This window comes from Ruditapes philippinarum, unplaced genomic scaffold (assembly GCF_026571515.1).
Source record: "Ruditapes philippinarum isolate M1 unplaced genomic scaffold, ASM2657151v2 ctg476_1_1_1_1, whole genome shotgun sequence".
NCBI classification, from domain to species: Eukaryota; Metazoa; Mollusca; class Bivalvia; order Venerida; family Veneridae; genus Ruditapes; species Ruditapes philippinarum.
Window position 1 is genome coordinate 217,531 of NW_026858368.1, and position 21,408 is coordinate 238,938.

Here is a 21,408-nt window from a genome sequence, read left to right on the forward strand (position 1 = left end):
TTGTTCCTGTTTGTTATTGTGTACATCAAGTATATTGAATGAAATATTTGATATATTATTATACTTAAAACAGGCATTGCTGTATGCTTCAAATAAAACAATTCATTATGTTCAATTCTGAAAAATATTCAATAGATAGCTTATAGATTTTCTTAGTTGTATATAAAAACATGTATGCATGTGTGTTAAAGCAATTTAGGTTATTTTACATGAAATCTTTTTTTGATTGTTGTTTGTAAAAGAATAAGTAAGGCCATTGACTGATCAACAGCATGTACCAAAATCATTAAAGAACATGCCTCCAGATTCATGCTAATTTTCATGAAAATTTTGAATGTAATATTGTGAAGTAAGCAAAAGGAAGCAATTTATACATTATCATTGGCACTTACATATGTAAATTACCACAAAGTGGTCAAAATATGCATAAATAGCCTTACTTCATAACTCAGTGGAAATGTAGTTGTAAATACTGAAAAATCAGTTATTAATCACACATAATATGTAAACTATTACTTGAATCTTAAAACTTTACTTTTTCTTACATCTAGTATATTTTTTTCAAGTGATTTTATTGAAATATTCTGACTCATCTGGAGGCATGTAGCTTTAAGGTTGTGTAATAATATCATATTTTTGTTTCAAGTTGTAAACCAGCTCTGTCAGAGAGAAGAAAGAGTACTGCGGCGACAAGTTCTATCAAACAAGAAAGTCGAGGTCAACTATCAGTGTCACGGTCACAAGCTGGGGACACAATGACTGTTATCTCAGGGGCACATACAGAGAGAACTATTCCCATGTCTAAAACAAGATCAACTATAGGAGATGACAGTGATATGAAATTACCAGATCTTCCTACTGAAGGTTACAACAAATTTTATACTCTTATTTTCTTCAAGTTGACTATGATTTCTTACAAAATGTATATTTGATATATATGTCAAGTATTAGGACCTCAAAATACATTTTGTCTATAATGACAACCATTTTCATGCTTTGGCTAATTACAAATGTAATTTTATTGGAATGATTTACAGATCTTTACCTAACTGATCTGTGGTTCAAAAATATATTTTCATATGACTAAAGTTTTCTTATGTTTTTCCTTCTGATAGAAAACTGATAATTTGAAATGATTTAACTGATCCGTGGTTCTGCCAAGAACTTTCCTACACTTGAAATAATGCTTAGAGGGATAGGCGCATGTGATCTTACTCCATTAGTAATATGTTTTTGTAATTTAAAACACTTCCAAAAGTATATGCTCATTATTTTATTATTTCATTATATTGCTGGATAGTCTTGATATATATCATTAAAAGTGAACCTGCAAATTTTGCTGATATAATATTGACCTAATTTTCAGACACCAAGACAAAGGAAGAAGATGAGATTGGTATAGCAACCCCTGACCTTGTGATAAAGGATGAAGGTCAACAACTGATAGTTGAGGGAGAGGGATTTATGGGACAATATAAACCATTGTCTAGAGCTAGTCTAGAGGAAAAACTACAAAAAGAGTGAGTATCATTATATTGAGGTATCTGTATTTACTGCTAAATTTGCAGCCTAGCCTGACAGCTAAGTCATTTTCACCTAAAAAAAATATAGTGAAATTCTTATGTCAATATTGATATCTTTGCTTTGGACTTTTGTAACTGGATTTTTATGAATAATGAATTACGTTCATTAGTTTTAGACAACATTGTGTATGGATAACTATAAAAGGAATTTTCATTTTCTCACTATGCACACTCAGAAAATATTTCAGACCATGTATTCTAAATGGTCATTTTAAAAAAGATGCTGACCATGTTTTACTCTTCTTTTCTCAGAGATTCGTATTAAGAAACATTTATATATTTTTGTTCTGTTTTTTCTCAGTGATCAATTTCAAGACATGCTTCACACAACATCTACACTGCTTCAAGAAGCTCTCGATGAGATAGATTCATACTGTGACTTTAACAAGTGGTTGAATGAGATACACCAATTCTGTAAGAAATGGACAGAAAAATCAGTACGAGAATTTAAAGGAGAGCAAGCATTTACAATAGAGGTAGTTTATAGATTAACACTTTGTATGAAAATAATGGGGCTGAATTTTGTTACTGGAGCTTCTGATAAAAAATGTTTGTCACTGTCATATTTAATGTTATTTTGTCATTCTGTTACACTGACAAGTTTATATATAACATAGCAGTTTCAGGATTATATTATTGCAATCAATTCTGAACTCCATGCTGTGCAATATAAGATCACAACACACTCAAAGCCAAGCATTTTTCTCTAAGTATACCATATTTGATGCTTATAATTTTGTCTTTCTCTGACTTGAAATATATCAAGTAAAGGCACATTTGCATATTCAGAAAGCCAATTTTAACTGCATTTGTAATTCTTAAATTGCAAACATTTTTAATTTCTATATTTGATTACAATGTCAATATCTACTCTCTGTTATAGTATAAATACACATACATGTATATTTCTCTATCTATATACGTACAAAAATTTATATACATGTATTTATTTTCTAATTTCAGCAAAAACTTACGGAACTGAAGTTATGGTCAGATAAAGTTCGTAATTTTGATCATTTTACACACACCAGTAATGGACTTATATATGTTGACTGTTCTCATATACATGATATACTTCTACCAAGATTGAATGACATTTACACTGAACTTGTAGATTTTGTAGCAGAAGAAGCTAAATCACTGGCCAACAATTTCTGTAGTGATATGAAGGTTGTCATACAGGTAGGTGAATAATAGTGTTATTTCCACTGTGTTTGCGTCCAACTTGTTCATGTTTTCTTTAACCAGTCCCCCTTATCGCCAAGAAAATTTTGTACATGTGACAGGCTAAAAATGGCCTCAGGTCGATCTTAGGCTAACTAGTAACCGACGCTCTCAATTCATTGAGAAGTTGCAGCACTTTGAAATCGGTTTTGATAGAAAAAAAACAATGCAAAATAGTGATTTTTGGCAATTTTGAGACATTCCCCCTTTGCCTTGGTAAAAGGAAATTTACAATTGAGCAAGCTGTTACAGAGGCTATGGTGTAGTCAACATTTGTGCCAAGTTTCATCAGTATTGAAGCATTTTTCATAGTTTCATAGCAGTTTGAACTTGTTACAGGAGGCTTTTCAATGAAAACGGCCATTTTTCGCAATATGCTCATGGGGTAAAAGGTTAAATGCTTAAATGGTAAAAATATACAAATTAACCATGAATTCCTGAAAGGGAGTTAATTTAAAGGCATTATATTGATTTTTTTGTGTTTGTTTTATTTGAAGATTGTTTTTTGTCTTTTCATTTCTTTTTTGAAATGGTTATCATGTACTATTTTTTTTTATCTCAAATAAAGGAATGAAATAGGTACAGTTTTCTAAAAGACTAGACAAATTTCTTTTACTTATCTGGTAGTCATTCACAATTTTTTGACATATATAGAACTTTAAAAACTTGATGTGGTGGGTATAATTGTATTGCAAATCACTTCATCATTTGAACAAACCCGTACTTGCTTCTACATGTATTCTTAAACTATTGTTTTCTTTTTTTCAAAGTATGATAACATATGATTTCGGTGTTTGTTGTAGAACATGAAAGACAAGAATGCCTCTGTAGACCAGTTTGCAACATATGCCAAAAATTACAACCAGTACAAGAAAAATACAGCATCTTATCAACAGAAAGTGGAATACATCAAGTCCTTATATGAGGTAACAAGTTGTTCTATATGTCCAGAACAACTATTCTTTATAAATTTTGGATAATTGTTTATGTTTACTTCCTCTATGAATGAAGAACCATTCTTGAGTTCAATGAAACATGGACCTTATTCAAAATAATAGTTGTGACATAAAAGATTGTCTGTGAAAAAGATGATATGTCATACTTATATTATAACATATTATAATGCTTTTATTTTACTGATAATTATATAGGTAACCATATTAAAATTGTGTTATATAGGTAACCATATTAAAATTGTGTTATATAGGTAACCATATAAAACTTGTGTTATATAGGTAACCATATAAAACTTGTGTTATATAGGTAACCATATTAAACTTGTGTTATATAGGTAACCATATTAAACTTGTGTTATATAGGTAACCATATTAAACTTGTGTTATATAGGTAACCATATTAAACTTGTGTTATATGGGTCATTGTATTAAACTTGTGTTATATGGGTAAACTTGTATTATATAGGTAATCAGGATGAGTTACCGTCAGTTGACCAATGACGAGGAGAAATATGAAGAGAATGTATGGGCGGCCTGGGAAGCATTTCTACTACAGATGCAGGACGCCTCAGAGTTTGTAAACACTCAGACTCCATTGATGACTCAGCTGTTAGAAGATACATACCAGGTGATCTTTTATTTGTGATCATTTTTACTTGCTGGTTCATGGGGAAAATTTACTGTTCTACTATTAGTTATTTCTATCTGGTATTTCTATATGGTCTTTCTATCTTATAATTATAGATGATAGTTTGATTATTTCCTTTTTTCAGCAGTCTTTGTATTTCAATATTGATGTAGTTTTGTTTATGCAGAAATTAGGAGCAATACATACTGAATAAACTCTGTTAATCTTTGTTGATGGTAGAAAAACAACTCTTCTTGTGAAATTGAATGTTTTTATTCTTTTGTTTGTTAGAAATATAAGTGTTCCAACTTTTTTTGTAATTTTGCAACAATCTAAAATTTGTGACCATAATATGCTTCTCAGATGTGCAAAGTGAAACCTTTTTTTTAAAAACACAACACTTTATTTTTATATAATTCATTAAACAGTCTTAATATGATTACCTTAGTACCAAAAGTCAAGTTCCAGTCAACGAGGCAGGCAGAAATGGAAAATTTTTGTGGTAATGTTTGTCACTTACATAAGATACAAACTAAAAAATGTTACTAAGTAATGTTGTAATTAAAACTCCTTTATAAGTATTGCAGAAAACTACAAATAAAAATTAGATATGTATAATATAAGTAAAGTATAATTTTGAATTTTGTAAAGCCGCCATCAAAACCTGGGGACGAGCCTGAAGAGAGTTTATATTTGGTAACTTTGTAACTTTGTTATCTACATAACAGCGTGTACCTTATTATAACATATTGATCCTTTCCTTAACTTGTGTGTTTTATTTTGTGTTTTCTGTAACAGATTGTTGTTTATATTGTCAGGTATATCTCATATATTTACATTGAATTTCAGCATCCTAAACTTGATAATAAACCTACAAATAATTTCTCATATATGGTAAGAAAAAAATGTGTAAATGCAGTACTGATATTTCATACTTTCAATAAATAACTTTGTCATTAAAATGTAGGTTTGTAGTAAAAAGCTTTATTAAAATAAGCAAGCAAATTAATGTACCTGTATACATAAGGAGCTACAATTACATGTGGGATAGAAACTCACAGTGACCTTACTAGTTACAACATTGGCGAGATTTGATCAAATACCTGTTAGAATACATTAGTCTTAAATTTAAACTGTGTAAGATATGACAGTAAATTAATATAATAAACGTGTCTGTGGTAAATGAATAATTAAAGAATATTGGTTTATGTTAGAAGTATAAGATTGATGTGGCAGCATGGCCTAGTGGTTAACGCAGTCAGTAATCAAATGATCCCTAGGCACATGAGTTCAAACCCCGTCAGGTGCAAGTCATTGTTTCCTTTAGCAAGAAAATTTACACTTATTGCTCAGTACTGGTTGGTTCCAGGAACGGATTCGAAAGTGTGTCAATAAGCTTATAGCTTCCCACACAATCAAACTAAAATGAATTCTGTATAAATCACTTGTAAGATTTGATAGTGAATGCATACTACTGTAGAGCTGTTAAAATACACACATTTTCTAGACATGCTATATGAATATATAAGGTATATTTAAATATATGTATGATATAATTGCAAGTATATAGCCTATATTGTGCACTGTGTAATGTATTTACATATGATAATAATAATGTATGTAAAAATGTGTAAATATTGATCAAAATAGTTTACAATGTGTGCAAGGTTAACACAAGAACATAAGAATATGCAGCATTTTTATCACCTATGTGTAAATTATTAGAATCAGTTTAAATGTTGTTGGATAAATTTTAACTATTCCCCATTTTAAGCAATTTGTATTGATGTTAAAATGCCAGATTCATGTGATTATAATAGTAACCTGTTTGCTAACTCATTAATGCCTTCCCTAGTCAATATTTTGCCAAGTCCATTGATTTTTTGTTGTTTGTTTGAACCCTTTTAAAAAAAGTTCTAACATTTATTGTTCAACTTTTACAATAATTCTGCTTTGCAGAAATAAACCATTTAACAAATTTCAAAGTTTTGTCTTTAACCCTTCAAATTTCCAAACATTTTCTGTAGAAATACCATAATGATTTTAGTGAGAAAGTTGTAGTGTTTTTAAACATTGATATTTACATGATTAACTTTGGGATTATTACCCCTGCCTATTTATGCTTTCCTAAATAATCACTTAACATATCTTATTGTTCTTTATTTTTGTTTAAATACACATGTTTGTTTTGCTGTACATGAATTTGGTTGTTAATTGTTAAACTCTTTCTTTCTTAAAATTTACAAGATTCTGATTTTTAAGAAAGATGTGACTGAGAGATAATGTGAATGTTTTGTGTTGTTACAGCAACTGGAAAGAGAGGCATATGAGTTGGAAGAACTGGCAACAAATGGTAAATTCCTCGATCCTGATCAGAATCCCACACACATCATTAAAGATATGAAACAGGTTTGTACATGTGTAACTAGGTTGTCATGTGACCCTTTCACTGTTTGTTACTGTAAATCTATGAATTATAAATAATAACAACAAAAAACAGCCTTCCCCCCCCCCCCCCCCCCCCCCCCCCCCAAAAAAAAAAAAAAAAAAAAAAGAGAAAGAAATAGTGATTTTAGTCTGCCTGTAACACAGGTTTTAAAGTATACATTTTTTTACCTAATGTTTTTGTACAAATACTAATGTAGTTTAAAAAAGATGTTGTACTAGTAGTGTTATGATCATGAGTAATAAAGTTTGTTAAAGTTCCAATTATCAAATATTTAAAATCATCTGTAATACAAACATTCCATCTGTGACACTTTATTAAGGATTTTCTTCATTGCTTGTAGCAATCTTTTTTTCCAGATTAGCTTTAAATTTATCTTCTATTGCTTAATTGTGTTACAGATCCGAGATAAATTTTACGACATTCAGAATCAGTTACAGAAGGCCAGTAAATGGCGTGAAGCAATCTGTGGTGAACCGTACGATCTGACATTCCTGAATGAGATGACGGTAAAGTTAGATGTTCGACAAGAACTCTGGAAATACGTGGAGAGCTCAACACATGCTATCAGAGATTGGAAGTCTATGCTGTTTAAGAAGGTATAATGTCACTTGTGTATACAGTTTATTATTTATGTAGTATCATACAGTGGATAATCAAAGGGCTGCAAGCTCTGTGGTATTTTCTGATCTTTGCAATCTAAATCGTACTGTATATCTGTATGTATTTTCCTGTTTCATATAGAACATTGAATGATGTAAAATTGACACAGTATTTAGTAACAATGACAAGTGTTTTGTTTTCAGATGAACATAAAGAAAGCATTGGAGAAGATAATAGAGTGGCAAGCAGCTGCTAGTCAGCTTAAACCCTATCTTCCCCATGGTGACAAGGTACTTACAACTTGGTTCAAGACATTGCAGGAATTCAAGAAGGATTTACCAGTCCTACATAAACTAGCTAATGATGCTCTCAAGGTAATTTACACTAACAACATGTTCATGAAAAACAGCCCTTAATTTGGATAACACCATATTTAGTAAAAAATATATTTATTTTAAGTTATTTGTTAGTAAACCCTGAAACCTTATTGAATCACAAATCTACTACCTGGAACTAATAAATGCTGCCATCATATTAGGAAACATAGTCATGACCTCAGTAATGTTCAATGCTACAATCTCTAGCCACTGTTTTACTTGTACTTGCTTTGTTTCAAGTTATTCTCAGTTATGTATACTTCATGTATGTATAAATTATGTAAACTTCATGTGTGTATATTTCAGGAACGTCATTGGAGAGCTATTTTTGTTGGTATGAATGAGTCATATGACCCTAAGAAACAGTTTACTGTGGCTGACCTTTTGACCTATGACCTTGAAGAGCATGCTCAGTTGGTGCATCAGATATACCTCGGAGCTGTTGCAGAATATGACCTTGAACTGAAGATAGGTCACATGAAGAAGTTCTGGTTAGAGAGAGAATTTAAACTGGCTAAACATATACCAGACAGTCTGTTGGCTTCTAAAGGTAATTCTTGATATAAAACTGAATAACTCGTTATATATAATATTTGTAACTGTAGCAATCAGGTATTTCAATTAACATTTATATTAACAAAAAATTAATGTAGATATATACTCATAATAATAGCTTATTATCCTGACATTTTTAACTTTTAAAATGAAAAAAATAAAGATAATTCCGGTAGAAACTTGGCTTAAATTAATAAAACATCAAATCTGTTACAGCCTTCAGGGCCAAAACACCATTTTTGGGGAAAGGGCCTTAGCCTTTTTCTTGGGGAAAATATGCATGGTTTTTGCATACTTTGGGGAAAGGGGTCTCAAATTTAACACAAACTTTTAACAATGTCTTCAAAATAAAAAAGCAAAAAGCATTGGGAAATACTAATAAGCCTATAAGGCAGTAAAAGAAATAAATTCAACTCCATCATTTAATTTTGTTCTAAATTCTTGGGAAATTTCAAAAGACTGGGGAATTTGAGGACCAAACTGGGGAAAAAAAGAGGCTAGTTTGGTTGGGGAAGCAGCCTATATTCAGCCTCTACAAAGAAGGGTTTTTTGGCCCTAGCCTTTAATATTTATCAAAATTTCATTCTAAATTCTTTGGAGATTTTATTATTTCTTTATATGAAATATTATATATTTTTATATTAAGTTTGTGTGATGTAGAAACTGTTTTAGTATAGTGAAATAATGTATTTTGTTGGTGAAGGAATCTCCTTTGTGCATTCCTTAATTGTTTTATGTCAAATGTAAAATATTTGTTTACATGTTGGTATTAGGGGATTAGCCTTGTTTGTCTTATTTCTTTTGTAGAATACTTCTCTTTTCCTGACAATTTAGATATGACCTGATATATTGCGGGCAATTGCATCCTGATATATTTTAAGTTATTGTTCAAAGCATTTATCAGAACTGTGTGTAACATTATTGTCGTTATGGTATAAACAGGAAAAACATTTTCAAGATATTTGAATGCAGGATATAATATTATATAAGAACCACTATCTCACTATTCTTACATTTATAATGTTTTTCAGAGAATCCTGATAGGTACCAAAACTTATAGTTAATGTGACTATTTATCCCCCTCAAAGTACTTAAATAGTTTATTTTTGAGATGTAGATGTTAAAATTTTATGATTGTAAGTAATCAAGGTTGCAGTAACGATGTTATATATACAAGGTAATCATGTGTATTTTGTGACTGTATGTTAATTACCAACAGAGAGTGATTCAGAATCTGAAACCGAGGAGGAAATCGCTGTCATGAAAAGACGAAAGACGTTAATTCCACAGGGTAACGATCTCCGCAAACAAAACCTTCGCAAAATAAGCCTTCGTAAAACCAGCATACGTATATATACCCTTCCTATATATATATATCCTGAGTGTGATAAATAAAACAGTTTGGCACTGGTCTATTCTAGACTCCTCACCTCTAATAATTGAACTTTCAGTCTAATAGTCATATTTTCAGTTTTCGCTAAAAGACATTGTTTTTCTTTTTTTTTTTTATTGTGACAATTGTTTAAGACCCAGTAACAATCATTTGAATCCTGTAAAAAAAAGTTTAAGCTTGTCTTATTTGATTTCAAATTTTTACTTAGTTTGATTAAATCATCATTAAAATCATGTTCTAAAAATATATTTAACACCATCGTTACAGTAAATAGCTTAATTGTAATTTTAAAGCATTGATTTTCTTTTATCATATGTCACTATTGCTTCTTGCTCTTCATAAGTAAGGTAATACAACAGGGAAAGTGGCAATAAATAAGGGAATTTCTTGTTACCACAACTCATCATTTTGAATAACAAAGACAAGCTTAAACATTTGTGAGAGAAGAAATAAACATTGCATGACTGTAGTAACTTAATCCTTAACCCTGTAAATGCTTATACTTGATAATTTAGGACCTTTGTATATATAGTACATGGACATCTTTCCAGTTTGACTAGACTACTATAAAGCATGGTTATCAAGGATATTTGTACTATTTGTGGTTTAATTTTTAGTATTTTAATATTGAAATTCCATGATTTATAAATGCTTGGTTACAAAATAATGGTATAAAGATACCAGTAATTATCAGGGTTAGGGTTTAAACTGTATTGACAGAAATTTTGTTTTCAGCTTTAGAAATTGATTTTGCTTTATGCACCAAATACATAATGTTACAACAATAAAATATTGACTTGAAAGAAATTTTAAGTCCCTTAGAATCCTATATCATTTATAAGGCATCAATAATTTTATTCTGCTTATTTTAAGTTAATTGCTACAGTTTTTGTTTTTATTAGATGTTAGTGTGTTGCTTATGTTTTGTGTGTGTGTCTGTCTGAGTGTTTTGACGATTTATTCTGTAAAAGATGCAAATGTGTGTGTTCTTTGTCTAAATCTTTACTAGAACTTTGAAAAAATCTCAATGTTATTTTACCTTCCTTGAACTATCTTGTATGATTTCACGCAGTATATAACTCTTTTTTTTTGTAAATGTGAAGAAGAAAGTCTTCATTTTATTTTGATGTCCATGATCATGTGTATATAGAAACAGATTTTTGTTGATCTTGAATTGTTATTACTCATTGAGTGAGACACCGTAAGGAGAATAAAGACAATATGCCAATATAAGTGTTGACAAGACAAAAGGAACCCACTTACACAACAGTGTCTGAGGTTTTGTTCTTGTCAAAAATTGAATGTCCTCTAGAAACAATTGCTATGCCAACAACATGCAAGATTCTCTATGACTTGTTTAACATTAGTGGTACAGGTGAAATATTTGTAGATCATTTTATATTATCAAGTTTGTTCCTGGCTGCCATTTGTGGTATTTTATGATAAGTTTGTAAGAAACCCTGATATGAAATATCAATACACATTGCCTTACTATATGGCCATTGTTATTATATGTAGTACAAAACTGAGATGGGTGATACTCAGAGGAACTTCAATATGTCCTTGATTATTTGACTCAGAAGTTTTCTTTTTACAGCTATTCAATTAAAGGAATTACGAGAACACGTAAGACTAGCTAAACTTAAACGTGCAGGTATATATTTATGTTAAATGTGCAGGTATATTTATATGTTGAATATGCAGGGTATAATTTTGTGTTTAACTTTAGTCATATGTGCAGGTAAAAGCTATGTTTTAACATTAGATAAAATTAATGTGCAGGTATAAACGTTATGTGATTATAATAATGGGCATCTTATAAATGATGATGACTAGTATATGGCTTAACATAGTGTAAATCTAGGGGAATGGCATCTCAACTTGGTAAAGAGAAAAATGATTAATTATGTGGTAGGATAATGTGCTTGTGTTGTGAATAATACTTCCTTTGTTTGTGTTTTCAGTGATTATGTATAAATTGCCTTTTACATGGGCATGAAAAACATACTTGAATTATTATAAAACATTCTTACAAATAATACTGTTGTTAGGTTCGGCTAAGTTGTGATGTTGTTATGGTGATTGGGAAACTTTTCTTATACTTCAGTAAGAAACACCCTTATAGATCTGTTCTATGTTATATATTTGATCATCATATTATGTCATATTGTTGTCTTATATTAAGAATAAAATTATTTGATTATCTTTCACATTATCTATGAATGTTTTTCAGAACCAAAGAAGCCATCAAGTCCTCGGAGACGTACAAAACTGGAGAAATATCGTCAGGAGAGAGCTGCTGCTATGAAAGATGGATCACCGAGGGGTCTGAATGTGGCAGATGATGATTATTATATCCTTATTGAAGTAGAGGAATTAAAATACCAGCTAGAGGTGAACATAATTACTTACATTTATGGCTTTAATAACACCCTTATGTGAATTTTTCTCAAATAGCAAAAAGCCATTTCAACTATGAAACCTTAAAAAAAAAGAATTGACTATCACAAATTGAAAATTTTGAAAATTTAGATTCCTTAACGTAAATAAGCATGAGCATTTAAAACAGAAAAATATGCAAAAGATGATTAAGAAATATACTCTGATATAAATTTAAAATCACACTTTTGTGCAATTTCTTGCCTGATTTGAGTCAAAAGCCTTGCAACGCTTTTCAACTTATATGGGTCAGTTTTTACAATAAGAATAATGATTCTGGAAAAAGCAGAGCAATCAAATGATCTAACTTTTGCATACAAGTTATTACCTAGACCTACATCAAACAGTAGACTAATCTTGGAAATTTATTTCCAGTTCTGTCATGTCAAAAAATCTCAGTGGAGTCCCTTTAACTGTATCAATCCTATCATTTTGAACAACTTAGAAATAATTGTTGCTTATATTGAAAAGCTCACTGTTGTTGTTTCCATTTAAAACTTACTTATATTGAAAATTTACTATTGTTCCTTGAAACATATTTAGAACTAGAAATCATATCTTTTTTATTTCATATTTTGAGATAATTGAAGATAATTATGAAAATCATTACAAGAAGAAATGTTTTCAATATAACAGGACAGTCAGATTAGTATAAGAGGAATGATGCAGTCCCCATATCTCGGAGACATGACAGCTGAGGTAGAATCCTGGAACAGTGCCTTACAACAAGTAGAAGAAATAGCAGATCTATGGTTTACTTGCCAGAAAAAGGTATCCTTCATTTACATCTTCTTCCATGCCTTTGTCAATTTTTCTATGTTACATTTTTTAGCTTGACTATTCGAAGAATATGAGAGCTATTGTAGTCGCCCCGGCGTCGGCGTCGGCGTCGGCGTCAGCGTCCGCGTCGGCGTCTGCGTTGGTTAAAGTTTTTTGTAAAGTCAAATATCTCAATTATTATTTGAGATATTCAATTGAAACTTACAATACTTATTTATAGTAACAAGGTACATCAGATTGATAAGTTGGATAACTCTGCCTACAATATTGACAGAATTATGCCCCTTTATAACTTAGAAATTTTGGTTAAAGTTTTTTGTAAAGTCAAATATCTCAATTATTGCTTGAGATATTTAATTGAAACTTACAATACTTATTTATAGTAACAAGGTACATCAGATTGATAAGTTGGATAACTCTGCCTACAATATTGACAGAATTATGCCCCTTTTTAACTTAAAAATTTTGGTTAAAGTTTTTTGTAAAGTCAAATATCTCAATTATTGCTTGAGATATTCAATTGAAACTTACAATACTTATTTATAGTAACAAGGTACATCAGATTGACAAGTTGGATAACGCTGCCTACAATATTGACAGAATTATGCCCCTTTGGAACTTAGAAATTTTGGTTAAAGTTTTTTGTAAAGTCAAATATCTCAATTATTGCTTGAGATATTCAATTGAAATTTAAAATACTTTTTTATAGTAACAATGTACATCAGTTTGCAAAATTGCATAACTCTGCCTGCAATATTTGCAGAATTATTTGCCCCTTTGAAACTTAGAAATTTTTGTTAAAGGTTAAAGGTCTTCAAAGATATTTACTTGAAACTTTACACATGCACTTAGGGTCATAATTGGAGGGTCATAATTGTATGTCACTGACCAAGTTCCATAACTCTATCTTGCATTAAGGCTGATTCATATCCCCTTTTCTACTTAGTCTCTTGGTTAATGTTTACATGCAAGTTTTACATATCTCAATAACTATTAAAGATATTTATTTAAAACTTCACATATGCATTTAGGGTCATAATTGTAGGTCACTGACAAAGATCCATAATTCTATCTTGCATTTAGGCTGATTTTTCTCCCCTTTTTCAACTTAGAAATTCATGGTAAAGTTTTGCTTGTAAGCTCAATAACTACTGAAGGGTTTGTGCCTTTTTTGGGACAATTTTATGCATTCATAATAATAAAGCAGTGATTTACTTAATAAAGCATCTTAATAACAAGCCTTTGTACCTTTTCTGTCAAATTTATGTATTCATAGGTAATAAGTATTATTATACTCAATAAAACACCCTTGTGACATTACCTTCCGAAAAGTCAAGCCAATACTGTATAATTAGACTCTCTCTAAAGGCCTATAACATGAATTTATAAAAAAAAAATAGCCCTTTTGTGAACTTAAAAAATTTAACATTATCAAGGCTCTTTTACTATCAAGCACTTAGAATAGTCGAGCGTGCTGTCCTACCGACAGCTCTTGTTATATTTTGCAATATATGCAATTATTTTTATATGCAATTATTACATTAAGAACATATTAAAAGGTACATGTATATGGATACATTAGAGCACAGTCAAAATAATTGATACATAGATCACATATAAAAAGAAATGAATTATAAATTTAACACTATGTTATAACACTATTATTCATAGTGGGCAGGCATTAGGAAAAGTCATAAATTATTAAAACTTTAGTAGAGCCCTTATAACTGAAAATATTGTATGATTTAAATTCCACTCAAAAAATTGTGTAAGATAACATGTTTGATTCGTAAAGATAATGATGACATATTATTTTGGTTACAGTGGCTATACTTACTGAAGGTGTTTGAGTGGCCGGAACTATACAAACGATTCAAGGAACATGCTCCTAAATTTGAAGGTGTCCATGCTAAATTTAAGGTAAACTTGGAATATGTTATATATAAAAACATACATTGCATTGTGAACATTGTTATTTACTTGTTAACTTTCAGACTAATGACAGTGTTTTTTTTTTTTTTTTTTTTTATATATAGATATAAATACATTAGAAATGAATCAAAAATAGAATAAGATATGAAACTCGTGTAAAAAAGTGTTAAATATTCACAGAGAACAATATCTTTGGCTTGTTTTATAGCTAAAAATTGTTTCAGAACAAATGTTCTTCCACCTGCCATTATAAGGTATAGATTTTTCATTTTAGTACAATTTATATCATTTGTTAATGCATGTATCAAGACTATTTATTTTGATGATAAATTGAATATGTTATAGGACTGGATGCGTGTTGTGTCAAATGACTCGAAGGTTTTGACTGTGATCAACAGACGACGTGGAGAGAAAGGTTACAGGTTACTCCAGGGAGACAACCTTAGAGCTCTTTTCTTACAACTCATTCAAACACAGGTTATCCCCCCTTCTACATTAACAGTTTATTTTACCCTTTTATGTAATTGCTAGCTGTTTTAAAAATTTTGAACTTTTTTGTAAAGAAAATTTTTATATGTAAAATGAATTAGAAATTATTTCAGAACAATTAAATAGGTAGCTGTTCAATACTTAAGGAAAATCAGATACATATTGAATGATAGGATATAGATATCCAAATTGTTAAAATGTCTTCCCAGTAATTGCTAATGAGTGTCTTACAAATCTTATGATTTTATTTTCCTCATTATGCTTGTTCAGTAAACAGACTTGCTGTTCTGAAATAATTTATACATGTGGCTTTTTCAGTATCAAGCTTTAGTAGAAGTATTATAATAATATAGAAAGAGACAAATAATTTATCCTGGAATTATCACTTCATTATTGATGACAATGAGTTAGAATATATATTGTAATATTTCAGGAAGAAATATTGAAATACCTGACATCTCTGATGGACAATTGTCGGCAAGAGTTTACACGTCTATACTTCCTGTCAGATGAAGAACTTGTAGAAATGATGGGTATCTCCAGAAACCCACAGGCACTGCAACAGTTTGCCAAGAAATGTTTCCCTGGTATTGAGTCACTGGCATTTGCTCTGCCGCCAGGGACATCAAGTCTGAATACCCATCTAGACTTTGCTTTACATGGTATTTATTTATTCATCTTTACTATAATATTGTGTTAAGGAATATATAATTGTGTGTCATACATGGCTGAAAAATTAGACTTATGTGAAAATAATAGAAAAGCAAGTGAAGTAAAATATGCACGTCCATTGTGCCCTCACTATTTCATGGCATGAAACCTGGAATGTTTTTTCATCAATAAAATTAATATATATACCAGTGCAAATAGATTTGTAACTTAAAAATCATCTCTAACTAAAGAGGACAGACAGAAAATAAGTGTGATAGAATTTACAGAAATTTGGAGATTACACTTCAGATTTTTTTTCCTTATTTGTTATTTAACTGAATTACTCTTTATGTACATGATACATTGGAGCGATAGGTTCACAAATACAGTAAGAAAATCTTGATAAAGTGTGACCCATCAGAAGCATTAATCACAACTAAATTATATGAAAAATGCTGATTCGGTTTGATTGAGTCTGTACATGAGTGAAAATGAAAAAGTGCTCAAAACTCACTGTTGATTTATGCAACAAAATTAATTGTTATACTAAGTATCAGTTTAATGAATGTGATCATGTATAAGTAAGTTTGACTATATAATTTGTTATTACAGCTGACAAGCTACAGGTGATAGCTGTACGGGGCAAGCACGGTGAGGAGGTGCCATTCTTTGCTCACCTTGAAGCTCAGGGCAAGTGTACTATATGGTTAAAACTTCTTGAAGGCATCATGAAAAATACCATAGCAACCATCCTACAAGCATGTGTACAGAATAGAATGGAAGATGGTAAGTAGAAGTTTTAACTAACAATAAATAATTTCTGCCAGATTTTTACTTTTCTTTTCTGTTTTGCAACACCAGAAGTTCTTAAAGACTTCAAGCTTAAAATGATTTTGATATAAATGATAACTGGAAAAGAATAATTTTTTTGTCTGTTTGAAAGAAATTTGCTGATAATTTAAAGATTTATCTCAAACTTAGTCAAGTCATTTATAATTTTTATGTGTTATTATTTTCCCATACAGGTGGAAAAATGCAGCCAGTACATATCTTAGAAGAACTTATAAAAGTATATCGAGCCAAGTCTGAGCTGACAGAGGAAGATCTGGCTGTACAAGTTAGTCATCAGTATCAACATTGGTTGCTACGGTTCCCAGCTCAATGTGTGTATGTTGCTGAGGGGATACTGTGGGAAAGAGCCATGCATAGGATACTTGATAAACCAGATTTTGAAATTGATGAGCTGAAATTCTTAAAGTTAGTATAACTTTGTTTATGAATTATAACAGCTTTTATGAATAGATTATACCAATGATTCTGAAATCATGTGGTTGGTTACTTACTGAGGAATTAGTAATTACTGGTTAGTAATCCAGGAAAGCTGGTTAGGTTGATTGACTGCAGAGATGTGACAGGTTGATTAACTGCAGAGATGTGACCAAAAATATGTTAAAATCAGCATAAAAATCAACCAAACAAACTGAAGGAAAAAGAGAAAACGATACTGTAGTTGTACATATTAAGAGACAGTATCTTTTGAGTTGTTAAATGCTCTTTACCTGTAACTAGATGCTATCTTTGTATGTAAATATAGAACGAAATTGAATGTTAAGTGTAATGATACAAATAATATCTTGCATAGAGGAATTTAGGCTTTTTTTTAGCGAGCATTGACCTAAATCTATTACTAGTATATGTGTACATTGGCTGACAAAGTTATGATTTTATAACCTAAATCACTCAATCAACAACTGACAGTTTCAATTCAATGTGGGACAAGTAAATTACACAAATTAAACATTGTGGTTTAAACAATATATAGTTATGTAATTTTTTTATCAGATTGAATAGTAGTTCTCGACTAGAACAGTATGTTGAAGTATTGAAGGAAATGCACAAGACTGGTGTAAATGAACATGTAAAACAAAGACTACAGTCACTGGTATCTATACTTGTTAACCAGAACATTCAACAGAGAGACTCCATAGAAGGTTAGTTTGTATAGTTATGTGCTTTTCAGTATAATGTGAAATTATATTTGAATGTGATTAAAAAAATCATCTTAAATGAATGGAAATTTTGTTGAAAAATTTATAAAAATAGCCATAAATTTTTGTAGTACCTTTATTTTTTAAGAGATAACATCGCGATGAAATTCTGATTCCATATAGAACCTCTGTGATATCTTCATTTTATTGAAGAGTCTAATCAGTTTTTTGGCCATCCACTTAGAGGTTATGAGGTAAACTAACAAAAAAAGAGACCTGTTTAACATGTGTCATGAACGTCTATTATTAAATAAGTATAAATTAACATTGTAGCTATGCTGTTGGAGAAAGTGATCAGTGAGAAGTCATTCACTTGGATGAGGATGTTACGTTACCATATGGACATAAGAAATGTTCTCCGGGCCAAACAGGAACCTATAGAGCCCACACCAGCACCACCCTCGGTCCAAACTGATCACCAGTTTATACGGAGGGCAAGCAGGGCCACTACACGTAGAACTACTTCTTATACTTCATCAAGAACTAGGAAAGAGTCTGTTGGTAAGTGGTTGTTTGATGACCAAATAACCCTTAGAATATGATGAAATTAACTGAGTTTATACATACATACATGTATATCTGCTTAGCAGTCTTAATAGCAAATGTCCTCGATTTTAAACTTGAAACATGGTAACAGGAATTAAACACATCAGGTGTTATTGGATTTAGCTATAGGGTGTGAAATGTCTTCAAATGCATGTAAGCGTTGAAAAAATGGAATAATCTTGCATCTTTTTACATAATATTTAACATAATTTGTCAATTAAAATTTTCAGTAATTTGTCGGATTTGTAGTTAACTATGTTTTATGGAGTATATGGTGGATATAAATGTGTATGCTAGTTTACATTTCTTAATCTGTGAGCAAGGACTTTCTATTATTATCACAATTGTTTCTGCACAATTTTAACTGTAACATCTTATTTCAGATGAAACTGCAATGCAGTCAATAACAAGAACAAAGACGAGTGTATCAACAGATTTTCAGTTTGGTTCATGTACAATAACACAGCTAGGTAACGTGTTTAACTATGACTACGAGTACCTAGGTCCGGATACAAGACTTGTTCTCACACCACTTACAGAACGAGCTTTCCTGTCACTTACACAGGCAGTGAAAAACTTCCACTGTGGAACACTGATTGGCCCAGCTGGTACTGGAAAATCTGATACTGTCAAGGATCTAGCCAAGGTTTGTTTAAATATTCAAGATTTTTAAAATATTTTTTAGGAGGGTTGGGAGTGAGGGGGGGGGGGGGTGATCCATGATTTTTTGGGTCAAAAAGTTTGTTGTAGCTTTTTATTTGGTCTAGTTTTTAAAACAAATATTACAAGTACGGGTAATATCTTGAGGTCCAATTCATTAGCTTTTTAGTCGTGCTTTATAGCAGTTATGTAGAAATTATCATTTCTTTTCCTTACAAAGAAAGATGCAATAACTTTTTGATGTATTAAATGTAGAATTCTGTATATGAAACAGAAAGTGTGCAATTGCTTTAAATATAAAGTAAATGTCATCTGAAAGTGATCCAAAAATAAAATCTATAGTGGCAATTCAAAAAGTTTGAAATTGTCTTATGATATTTTTAATTGTAACCTGATACTATATAATGATAATGTATTATTGTATTATAACAGATGTTTGGTTGCTGCCTGTTTGCTATCAACTGTAACAGTGAGGTAACACTACCTATGATGACACAGTATATGATGGGAATGGTTCAGTCTGGATGCTGGGCACTCTTTGATGATACAGACAGACTAACTAAAGGTAATAATACAATACTTGTAACTGATGTCCAGTCATGTATTAGTTAAATACAGGGGATTTTATAGCCACGGAGTAATGATTGTTTATACCTTTCATGAGAGTGAGATATTTGGTGAGCTAATGAAAGGTTGATTGTGCAAAGTTGCCTGCTTCATGTAGATCCCTGTTTCTGCCTGATTATATGTATGTAGGTACATTGAGTTTCTTACCAGGATTGTTGTTTGACATTAACAATATTGATGTGACTATACCTACAAGCAAGGGGACATAACTATACCTACAAGCAAGGGGACATAACTATACCTACAAGCAAGGGGTCATAACTATACCTACAAGCAAGGGGTCATAACTATACCAGTGTTAGCGATTTTCCCTAACTTTACTGAGTACCTGGGACTCAGTGCTAATAGATCTGTTACGTCCCAATTCAAATGGAACGAGTCCTCAATTACAAAAATGTCAATGTTTGCATAACTTCATAATACAATCAAATTTGTGACTGTTGATGTTCGCAGATACCATTGATAGGTTGGCCCAAAACGAGGCCGAGCACTTGCTCCTAGTCTACGTTTGGGATATAAATCTGCATTGCTAATGAGAAAGGAACAAATGAAAATGAGGTGAAAGTCAAGTTCTTATAATACAATTTATTTAAAGTGAATAGAAAATCATTTTCAAGCAGAGCAAAAAAACTTTAGAGAGAATTGACCAATTATCGGGGAAAAGTGTTTCGTCCCAGGGACTCAACAGCCCTTTTTTTCTTTCCTCCCTGGCAATTTTAGCGAGTAAATTGATATGTTTACTCAGTAAACGCAAACACTGTTATACCTACAAGCAAGGGGACATAACTATACCTACAAGCAAGAGATATTCTGTATCAGTTACACAGGAAAACAAAGATTAGTGATATTTTTATATTTTACCAGGTTTGATGTCAGTGACAGCTCAACATCTGGACTATCTTCGTACAGCTCTCAGAACTCTAGATCTGTCTAGTGAGAACCAGTATAAGATAAGAGGCCAGCCTAGAGCAGACAAGGTATACATCACACTTTGTCCTGATCTTTGTTTGTTATAGTATTTATTCAGCAATATACCATTTTTACCAAAAGAAAACTGGGTATTTTTGATATATACTTTTATCATTTCTTTAGAAAACATATGTTGTTTTTCATTTGACTGGACATTTTGGCATTTACAGTAATTTTATAAAGTTACTTACACTGGTGATTGTTTGATAAAATGGAAATTAGATGGGAAGGTACATGAAGCAAATTATTCATTTAACTATAGTTATCACTGTTTCTTTCCAGGTAAGTTTTTTTTTAATTAAAATGGTTTGGTAGGAAGTAAATGACCCAAATTAAATGTTAAGTTTGAGATTTCAGACTTCTCAGAAAAAATTCTTTTGAGTAGCATTTTTTTTTATAATATTGATTTATTGATTAATTAAATAATTTGTATTTCATAAGAAAAAGAGGCCATATTTTAAGTTTTTATTTAAAAAAAAGAAAGAGTTAGCTAACTTTCATA

General features: G+C 30.9%; 1 protein-coding gene across 1 annotated transcript in view; it reads left to right on the plus strand.

Annotated features, from left to right (window-relative positions):
• The window catches only part of LOC132752971 (dynein heavy chain domain-containing protein 1-like), a 106,728-nt gene that overhangs the window by 15,877 nt on the left and 69,443 nt on the right, over positions 1–21,408 (plus strand). The window contains exons 17-40 of the mRNA XM_060743385.1: positions 647–864; positions 1,367–1,520; positions 1,885–2,059; positions 2,547–2,765; positions 3,611–3,733; positions 4,230–4,391; positions 5,043–5,087; positions 6,699–6,800; positions 7,239–7,436; positions 7,644–7,814; positions 8,124–8,367; positions 9,592–9,720; positions 11,999–12,159; positions 12,841–12,975; positions 14,809–14,904; positions 15,262–15,393; positions 15,839–16,067; positions 16,669–16,842; positions 17,082–17,313; positions 17,899–18,047; positions 18,378–18,605; positions 19,034–19,296; positions 19,743–19,875; positions 20,802–20,914. Of these exons, the coding sequence (XP_060599368.1) occupies positions 647–864; positions 1,367–1,520; positions 1,885–2,059; positions 2,547–2,765; positions 3,611–3,733; positions 4,230–4,391; positions 5,043–5,087; positions 6,699–6,800; positions 7,239–7,436; positions 7,644–7,814; positions 8,124–8,367; positions 9,592–9,720; positions 11,999–12,159; positions 12,841–12,975; positions 14,809–14,904; positions 15,262–15,393; positions 15,839–16,067; positions 16,669–16,842; positions 17,082–17,313; positions 17,899–18,047; positions 18,378–18,605; positions 19,034–19,296; positions 19,743–19,875; positions 20,802–20,914 (3,985 nt within the window). The remainder of the gene's footprint in view (positions 1–646; positions 865–1,366; positions 1,521–1,884; positions 2,060–2,546; positions 2,766–3,610; positions 3,734–4,229; positions 4,392–5,042; positions 5,088–6,698; positions 6,801–7,238; positions 7,437–7,643; positions 7,815–8,123; positions 8,368–9,591; positions 9,721–11,998; positions 12,160–12,840; positions 12,976–14,808; positions 14,905–15,261; positions 15,394–15,838; positions 16,068–16,668; positions 16,843–17,081; positions 17,314–17,898; positions 18,048–18,377; positions 18,606–19,033; positions 19,297–19,742; positions 19,876–20,801; positions 20,915–21,408) is intronic.